General features: G+C 51.8%; 3 protein-coding genes across 3 annotated transcripts; all 3 read left to right on the top strand.

The window, feature by feature from the left end:
• Nucleotides 1–1,364: 1,364 nt before the first annotated feature.
• On the top strand, nt 1,365–2,943 carry erg13 (hydroxymethylglutaryl-CoA synthase; the record flags this gene model as incomplete). Its single annotated transcript, XM_033562106.2, has 4 exons — nt 1,365–1,424; nt 1,501–1,603; nt 1,666–2,747; nt 2,806–2,943. 4 exons carry the CDS (start codon nt 1,365–1,367, stop codon nt 2,941–2,943), a joined length of 1,383 nt encoding a protein of 460 aa, XP_033417997.2.
• Nucleotides 2,944–4,828: 1,885 nt separating this feature from the next.
• On the top strand, nt 4,829–6,727 carry ALT_1718 (uncharacterized protein; the record flags this gene model as incomplete). Its single annotated transcript, XM_033562107.2, has 1 exon — nt 4,829–6,727. The coding sequence occupies one exon, from the start codon at nt 4,829–4,831 to the stop codon at nt 6,725–6,727; it is 1,899 nt and encodes a 632-aa protein (XP_033417998.2).
• Nucleotides 6,728–7,224: 497 nt separating this feature from the next.
• On the top strand, nt 7,225–9,179 carry ALT_1717 (FAD binding domain protein; the record flags this gene model as incomplete). The annotated part of the gene is made up of 4 exons (XM_033562108.2): nt 7,225–7,874; nt 7,935–8,425; nt 8,480–8,566; nt 8,614–9,179. The coding sequence occupies 4 exons, from the start codon at nt 7,225–7,227 to the stop codon at nt 9,177–9,179; spliced, it is 1,794 nt and encodes a 597-aa protein (XP_033417999.2).
• Between the last annotated feature and the right edge of the window lie 418 nt (nt 9,180–9,597).

Raw genomic sequence — 9,597 nt, 5'->3', positions numbered from 1 at the left:
AGATGGACCTCTTATCAAGACTGTCTATCTAAGGTAGGTAGTCCCCAGGCTTGGCAGGGAACGCAATCTTACATTATTAGGCAGCTAGATGTGCGTCTAGCCACCAGCATCTACAGAACAGAACGCTGACAATATGGAGCTGAAATGGACAATCATCGAGAGTAGAACCTCCGAGACTCTATGGGAATGGAACGAGTGACAGATTATGGAGTATGGACTGGACTAACGGGGACTAAAAAGCTACGATCTCCTGCGATCACCAGCAGGCCAAGTCATGCAACACATCAGGAATATTATTATTTCTGGCCAATTACTGAAAATCAGGATTGTAATTGCTGGCGTAATGGAATTGAGACAACAAAAATTCGTCCCACTTGGTTCCGCAGAACCATGAGCATGACTGTTGGGAGATTAAGCTGTGCTCTATTGTGCTGCGAAAACATCAGTACACTACTCCTCGGCTGGAGCAGTCCTTGCTCACCACTGCATGGTCAAACCCAATAGTAATAGTTGAAGATGATACCAGAGATTTCATTGAAAAGGGTCAACTGACCAGAAATACTCATTGAAAAATTAAATTTGTAACTGCAGGAGTCGGTGTGTGAGTGCGTACGTCGCTGTCCATCCTCTTGAAAGCATGCAGATGGAGTATAGGAATACTGGACGCAATATCATCAACCAGCAAAGAGACTGATGACAAGCATCTGGGATCATTGAGCTAGCGGGAAGCCTCAGCTCCATTTCTTACCCCTTTTTTTTCGAATCTTTTTCCACGCTCACACCTTCCGTTCGCAATGTACTGTCATCCATCGAGAATTGTCGTAGACGTCGACTCTGCATACATACTGCTGTCTGTACGTGTATACTAATGTTTTGCCGTGCCTTACCAAAATCGCAGTTCCCACTCTGATTCGCTGAGTCAGGCCCAGCTACCTAGAGAGGTATCTGGAAGCCTAAGGCACCAGTTGGTAATTTCCATAAGTAGGAGTGGACCCATAGCACCAAACCCAGATAGGCTTAGTAACGGAAGAGGGCCCCATTTGGAACGAATCTTTTTTGGTTTTGCCTCTGAGAAAATGGAATAGAAATCCTCTCGACAGGAGGAGGGGGTTTAGGAGGGAGAAGCAGGTAAGACGATTCGGGCAATCAGTCGGCCATTGCTTCTTTCTCTCGTCCTACCTACTGCTTTAAAGGTACACCTGGCCCTCCCTCCTTCTCTTCCTTCTGTTTCTCCTCCAAGCTTCACCGTATTCGCAATCGTTGTCTGCTTCCTTTTTGTGCGTGAGAGACTGCCTCTTTAAGTGTTTACCTTTACCTTCCTTCCTTCATACATAATATTTTCAATTTACACCCCCACCGCCACCATGTCTGCTCGTCCCCAGAATGTTGGTATCAAGGCCATTGAGGTCTACTTCCCCAGTCAGGTATGTTGGACTACTTCCTTTGCACTTTGCCCTGTCCAACATCTCCAGTTCACAACAGTGCTGATGGCATGTCCAGTGTGTCGACCAGGCGGAGTTGGAGAAGTTCGATGGAGTGAGTGAGGGAAAGTACACAATTGGTCTGGGACAGACCAAGATGAGCTTCTGTGATGACCGTGAGGGTATGATTATCCCACTTCCCTGTTCCTCGTACACACGGAATGTTGACTTTCCACCTCCCCAGACATCTACTCCATTGCCCTGACCACCTGCTCCTCCCTCCTTCGCAAGTACAACATCGACCCCAAGTCTATCGGTCGTCTTGAGGTCGGCACAGAGACCCTTCTTGACAAGTCCAAGTCGGTCAAGTCGGTGCTGATGCAGCTGTTTGCTCCTCATGGAAACACCAACATTGAGGGTGTCGATACCGTCAATGCTTGCTATGGTGGTACCAACGCTGTATTCAACAGCATCAACTGGGTTGAGTCTTCTGCCTGGGATGGCAGAGATGCCATTGTTGTCTGCGGAGACATTGCCCTCTACGCCAAGGGAGCTGCCCGCCCCACTGGTGGTGCTGGTGCCGTTGCCATGCTGATCGGCCCTGATGCCCCTATTGTGTTCGAGCCTGGTCTCCGTGGCAGTTACGTCACCCACGCTTATGATTTCTTCAAGCCCGACCTCACTAGCGAATACCCCGTCGTTGATGGCCATTTCTCGCTCAAGTGCTATACCGAGGCTGTTGATGCTTGCTACAAGGCCTATTCCACTCGTGAAAAGGTGCTCAAGGCCAAGGTTCAGAATGGCACCAACGGAGTTGAGAACGATGAGACCAAGACTCCCCTTGAACGCTTTGACTATATCCTGTTCCACGCCCCTACCTGCAAGCTGGTGCAGAAGTCCTATGGCCGCATGCTCTACAATGACTACCTCGCCAACCCCAGCCACCCCGCCTTTGCCGAAGTGCCTTCTGAACTGCGTGACTTGGATTATGAGAAGTCTTTCACCGACAAGACCGTCGAGAAGACCTTCATGGGTCTGACCAAGAAGACTTTCGCTGAGCGTGTGCGTCCCGGTCTCGACGTTGCCACCCTCTGTGGTAACATGTACACGGCCACTGTCTATGCCGGTCTGGCCAGCTTGCTCAGCAACGTCACCTTCGATCCCAGCCAGCCCAAGCGCGTTGCTCTCTTCTCGTACGGCAGTGGCCTCGCCAGCTCCATGTTCAGTGTCAAGATTGTTGGCGATGTCTCTGGTATGGTTGAGAAGCTTGACTTGCACAAGCGCCTCAACGCTAGAACCGTCCTACCTCCTCAGGCTTATGATGACGTAAGAAACTAATGTTTTTTCCCTTTCAATGACCAGATTGACTAACCTCAATCTGCAGATGTGCAACCTGCGTGAGCACGCCCACTTGAAGAAGAACTTCAAGCCTACCGGCAACCCCGACACGCTCTTCCCCGGTACATACTACCTGACCGAGATTGACGACATGTTCCGACGAAAGTATGAGATCAAGGCATAGATTGTTGCCGAAACTTGACGATGCAATTTCTTTTTTCCCTTTCCTCCTTTGGACATGATCAGACTTTTAGACGGTTTATTAGATTCCCTCGAGCATCACCTTGTTTAGTCACAGCGCCTCGATAGAGTCCTGCAGCAGCTTGTCGTGCTGGTTCTCACTTTGATACCTTTTTTGGGCTTTTTCTTTTCAGAAGCGAAGGGAAATGGTTATATTATCCAGATCCGTTTTATCCCAAACAGCACTCGGAATGGGGTTCATGAACAGATCAAATGGCGTGATTTGGCTGCTCTGTTGCTGTTGATATTAATATTTTAATTGAGCTATATGACTTCTCAAATACCACGATTTATCCTGATGACAGTTTACATGGCCTTGTAGTAACGTCGCTGGTATTCTATAACAGATACCATTAGGGTTTCTTCGCAACTCATGAGTCACGTGATGTGTTTCTCGTCTAAGCATTCGTTTTCCAAGTTCAATATACCAAAGTAGCGCATAGTCATGATGTTCTGTCGACGCGGGATTTGTTGGCAAACACGAAACATGTCAGCCAGTGCGGAAACGACCGGCTAAACCCGCTGATTTCATGTTCGGCTTGTACTGACTTCAGAGCATCCAAGCATCCCAGTAAGCCAGTAAGCGGGCGAGCCATCAAACCGCACCTCACTCACTCACTCACTCTCCCTCTTACACCTGCGTTCCTCTCATCCAATCTCAAAATGCAGTCTGAATTGTATTTATTTTTCTTTTCAATGGCAACTGATTCGCCGACTGCAGAAGGCGTCATGTCAATTAAACTGCACATCGCCAGGGATGAGCCACTCAGCGAGCTTGACGCCGGCCTTGAAGGATGGCCCGGCGGCTACTGCAACCACTTCAAATGCTCGTGTATACCGGCATCCCTTCAACTGGAGTATTCTTAGAAATGGAAGATCTGAAATCAGGACACTGTGATTCACTCGTTGAGGCCCTCTGGTCTTCTCTGCGTGCCACAAACAGTCGTTTCCGTTGCAATTGTTGCCTCTGGGCGCTTCGATCTCTGAAGAGTCGTGCGTCTCACGAGCCACGCACCCCGAAGGTATCACCAGGTGTATCTGGCTATACATCTGCTTGCCGCTGACGGATGAGTACCCAGGCGTTACGCTCATCGCTCCGCGACAAATTCCCATCAATTTGGCTACAATTACCCAGAAATAGCACGAAACACAAGTGTTGCCGATTTTAGATCGTGTCCCATGAGGCCTTCGAGCCATACCCTGAAGGGAAGGTCTGAGGATCTTGTCCAGATCCTGAAGAAATTGAGCAGATGCAAAAATTAGCAACATTTTAACGCGCGACTGCTACATGAAACACTCATGCTTGCCTTGTTTGCCCATGGTCTCGTCTGTTTCGCGCATCCTCCCCGAGAAAGTCGGCAGATCATGCCTCGAGACCCTCGCTTCTACAGTTCTCAACACCCAGAATGGCTAGTTCACTGGCGTCAATCTGGAGCCTCCTCCATGTTTCAGGTTATTCTATTCTGGATCTGTCTATCGTATGCTTTTTTTGGCCCTGGGTCGGATGGCTTCTCTACGAAGAGCATTTAATATCCAAACGTTCTCCGTCCTGATGCCTCCAGAACTCATCATTGTCGCTCATATAAAACATGATTCAACAGTGCTAGCGTTTCAATTGGAACATCTCGACACCCTCGCTTCTATCTTTTCTTATCAGCTCGTTGGTGGACATTGCTCTTTGACGACTCGCAGGAAGCTGGTTCTTCCGGATAGCTACTCGCTGATCATTCGTTGTGAAAGAAAGAACCGTGATTGAGTTCTACTGTGACTCAGATATTGACGTCATGTCCCTAGACTATTCTTATTATCAACCAACGACACCACCGCGAATGCAATTGATGGAGCTCGTTGGAGCCACCCACAGCCGCAATGCGTCCGATTCATCCATCTACTCCAATGATTCCTCACCGTGGTCGGCCATGACCGCTGAAACCAGTCCGAGAGAAGCCTCTCCTCCCAGATACCAGCACGGCCCTGCTCTGCTGCCGAAAATCAGGTCGCAGGATGTGGTGATTGAGCCTGCACCCGCCCCTGGACCACAGCGCCATCGTCGAGTTTTGTCAAATACTCGGAACCCTCCAGGCTTCCTACCTTATCCTCCCAGGCGTCCAGACCTTCAGCGGAATGTCTTAGAAATGGCGGATTGTCTTCCTCTGGTGTCGCCAGCTACAACCTCGCCCATGTATGGTTCTCACTACGGCTCCGCACTGTCATCCCCTGTGAGCATTACGCCGTCGCATAAGCGCAAAGTTTCGGGCGGGCATTCTCGATCGGGTTCTGCTTCCAGTATTGACGAAGCGACCCTGAGTCGATACGGCTATCCAACCTATCGGCATCTTCCAAAGTACACCACACAAGCGCACCCTTCGCCATCCGCTCCAGTCACCCCTGTGACACCAAACATTGTGGTCCATCGGTCATACTCTCAGACCTCACCCAATGACAACTCTCCGTCCCCGGTCCAGTGTCAGACTCAGACTCCACTTGTCCTTCCACCCTCCCCATACGTGGGGTACGCTCGGATTCCGAGTGCACAGCCTTCGCCTGTTGGCCTTGCGCCTCATGCGGAGGAGATGGTGCCGCAGTCGACTACCTTGCTGTCCTACCTGACTTCCTCCACGCAAGCGATCAATCTCGTTCGTAATGTCAGTGTGGTTCCCACACGAGGAATGCACGACTATTTCTGGTGGGACATTAGGAACCTGCGTAGCTGGACGTCGTTCACGCTTCAGACGTTTAACTCGATCAACGGCCTCACCAAACTTCTGAGAACTGCAATCTCCTCCGACTTGACTCCGCCCGTCGCGGTAGCCCCGTCTCGCTTGTCTCCGGACTCTGAAGCCGCGTTGGTTAATCTTATACGAGACATCTATGGACCGCGTGTCAATGCCGCGCTCGCTGTATCCCAAGGACCAGAGCATCTAAAACTCTACCCCGCGCCTCACCTACGGGCTTCACACAGCAAAAATACAGGTGGACCACACTTCCTTGCCAACTATGCATCTGATACCGAACAAACCAGTTCCGGTATGCCACGGGGACGGCTCGTCGGTATCGTAAAGAGCTTTGACCGCTGGAACACGGGCATGCGCAACGAAGCGCCTCACCGGCGGGTGGAGTACCTCAACGGTCTAGCCCATCTACAACGATGCATGCGAGAGCACTCATGCCGGTACGGCTTCATCATCACTGAAATTGAACTCGTTTGTGTGCGCGCGGGGTGCGACGAAGGCGATGACGTGCCGTATTTTGGATTCCTGGAGGTGTCGGCGCCAATCCCGACTAACATCGCCGTGAGTCCGGAAGAACTGAGGCTGCAGCCAGCTTCTTTTGCCCAGGCACAGTCACCTGAGGCTTCTCACGACTGCCAATCAGCTGCAACAGAGTGCGACCACACATCAAGTTTCGCAGACCGTCTCAACGTCCCGATGACTGCGAGCCTGGCCTTGTACTTCCTGCTAATGCTGTCCAAATCGGTGCCCTTGCCATCGCAGCCCTCTGCTCACCTCAACGTGGGCGGACCTGGAGCACTGACCCGCCAGCGGATTCTCCCAGAGGGGAAAGATAAATGGATTCCGGAACCGCAGATCGGAGAGCGACGAGACGCAAAGCGAGTTCGAGGATGGGTGTGGCCTCAAGACGCCTGGCATCGCCGTGAGGGCGGAGGTGTGCCGCGGAACAGGGCAAACGCAGCCGGGGAATCGAAGCAGAAGAAATGGCACAAGTAATGTCTGATTTAGATATTTGTATTTAAGCATTATTGTCATAGTAATCTAATCTCTATTTGATACTTTTGAGCAAATTGAGCATATGGGTTGGCGCTGATAGTATTCAGAATCGGTCAACTCTGCCCGATCGACAACGAAACCCAGCAAAGGTATCATTCCAACGAAATTATCAAAATGCAAGAAGTCATTGAACGACAGCTACGCCATAAGTGAGACTGCGTGCCCACATTTCCAATCGATCATGCCTGTATTCGCGGTGAGAGGTCGCTTATCTCCCCCAGGGTCCCCAGCATCGCTGCACATCATCAACCCCAGCAAGATCAGACAAGGACCTTGGGATCCAAGTACCTCCTGGGTTATGGCAAAAACCATCGGTATATATCACGGCGTACTGCAAATAGCAGCCAGCACCATGGCATTCCCTTGCAGTGCTATCTTGTCACAAGCAGCATTGCGTCACCGACATTCATCTACCATACCCAACCCAGCCTAACACAATGAGCAAGACGCAGCCTCCCTCCTCCTTGCCCATCCCCCTCCCCACCCTCCACGATGTAATCATCATCGGCGCCGGACCCTGCGGCCTCGCTGTCGCCGCGCGACTAAACGAGCAAACCCCCTCCGCCATGTTCACCGACGAGGAGCACCAGCGCTACCACTGGATCAACAAGCATAGTGGACGGATGACGCTCGTGCAGGCTCACGGGAAGAAACTTAATGCCGTCAAGGCGGAGAAGTGGCAGAGTTACGACAAGCGGCAGCGTCAGCGTCAGGGTCGACGGTCAAGTTCTTCATCTACAGCCTCGGATAGCTCCAGGGCTGGATCTATCTCCTCCCCGCCGTCACTGTCTTTGAGTCCGTCGTCAGTGGACGGGCAGGGGATGGGCAGGAAGGGAGGAATCTCGATGGTGGTGCTGGACGGGACTGCTGCGGGGTGGATGGAGCGGTGGCACCGGGCGTTCAAGACGCTTGAGATTGCGCAGCTGCGTAGCCCGATGTTCTTCCATGTGGATCCGGCGGATCGGGACGGGATGCTGGCGTATACGCAGGAGACGGGGCGGGAGAAGGATCTGTGGGAGATTCCGGGGTGTGTAGGGAAGGAGGTGAGCAAGCATAAGAAAAAGAAGAGGTTGCGGGGGAAGCCTGCGTAAGTGTGTTTCTCACTAGCTGCCGTGTTAGGGAGGGTTGCTAAGAGCGTTGATTGCAGGGCGTTTGGCGAGGTGGAGATTGATGAACGAGATCGAAAGGATTACTTCTCGCCGTCGACGAGGCTCTTTGCGGACTACTGTGCTAGTATCATTGAGCGGTATGGGCTGGATGTACCTGGTCTGGTTCTCCAGAACGAGGTAGATGATATCCGTTATGGCTTTCATGAGCGGATCTCGCCTGCCGAGAAGATCTTTACAGTGACTGCCAGTGACGGGAGGAAGTTTTACAGCCGGGCTGCGGTGCTGGCTATCGGGCCGGGCAAGACGAGGGTCTTCCCGTTTGATATGTCTGCCGAGGAAATAATGGGTGCTTGCCATAGCAGCGAGATCCAGACATTTCCTAGTCCTAATGTGAAGAGGAAACTACAGCAGAGACAGGAGACGAACGTCGTCGTCGTCGGTGGAGGGCTGTCGTCTGCACAGATTGTCGACATGGCTGTTCGAAAGGGTGTCACCAAGGTGTGGTTTCTCATGCGGTCAGATCTCAAGGGTAATTCAGATACATGTAGTCGTGATAATCTAAAGTGCCTGCTAACGAGAGTAGTGAAACACTTCGACATCAGTCTGCCTTGGATGGGCAAGTTCCGAAACTTTGAGAAAGCAGCATTCTGGGGCGCAGACACCGACGAAGGTCTGTCTCTTATTTCTCACCTGACGCCTTGCACTAACACCAAGTAGAACGGCTTGAAATGATCAAAATAGCGCGTAACGGCGGCAGCATGACGCCCCGCTATCAGAAAATCGTAAAGCACCACGCAGCCCGCAACAAAGTCTCTATCCATACGCGCACCGTCATCCGCAGCAAGGAGTACTGCCCCTCGTCGCAGACATGGCGTCTCACCACAGACCCTCCCATTCCGGACCTCCCCCCAATCGACTACATCTACTGCGCAACAGGCATGAAGTGCGACGTCCAGGAGCTCCCGCTCTTGGACCAAATGCACCGCGACTACCCTATCGAGACTAAGCAAGGGCTCCCGTGCATCACAGACGACCTCATGTGGCGTGCTGATGTGCCTCTGTTCGTGACAGGGAGGCTGGCTTCGCTGCGTATCGGCCCTGGGGCGGCGAACCTTGAAGGAGCACGGCTGGGGGCTGAGAGGATTGCGTGGGCCATGGAGGAGGTGCTAGGCAGGAAGGAGGCGGAGGATGATGAGGTGGGACGCTCCAGGGAGTGTTTCTGTGGGCTGGGGAACAGATATGCTGAGTTGTTGACCGAGGGAGAATTCGATCGGGAGGATTAGTCTAGCAGTCGTTGCAGCTCTCCACATAGGCCGGATCGTATTCCATCGTACCGGCTCAAACAGCAATCAGTGAATGATGCGGCTACCCTGCGACGGTAAAACCTCGTGGACAGACCTGGTGATTGTGGCTATGGAGAGATGACCAAGACACTAGGTCTTTGTAGGCACAGGCTGCAAATAAGCTTATGGCGAGCAGGCATGTAAGATCCCAAATATGCCTCTGCAGTTGCCTAAGCTGGCAAAGTGTGTATAATTGAACTTGTGTATGCCTAGACTGGGTAGTACGTGCTCTGATCATGGTGTTGAAGAAGTATGTAATACCCATACAAAAGTTACACTGCACAGCTTTCCTGTCGCAGCGGCCTTCTGTAATATATGACAATACATTACGACGCCCATGATAATGATGCTGCCTACA

Source organism: Aspergillus lentulus (genome assembly GCF_001445615.1).
Source record: "Aspergillus lentulus DNA, contig: Alt04, strain: IFM 54703, whole genome shotgun sequence".
Lineage (NCBI taxonomy): Eukaryota > Fungi > Ascomycota > Eurotiomycetes > Eurotiales > Aspergillaceae > Aspergillus > Aspergillus lentulus.
This window is presented reverse-complemented; position numbering and strand designations above follow the sequence as displayed.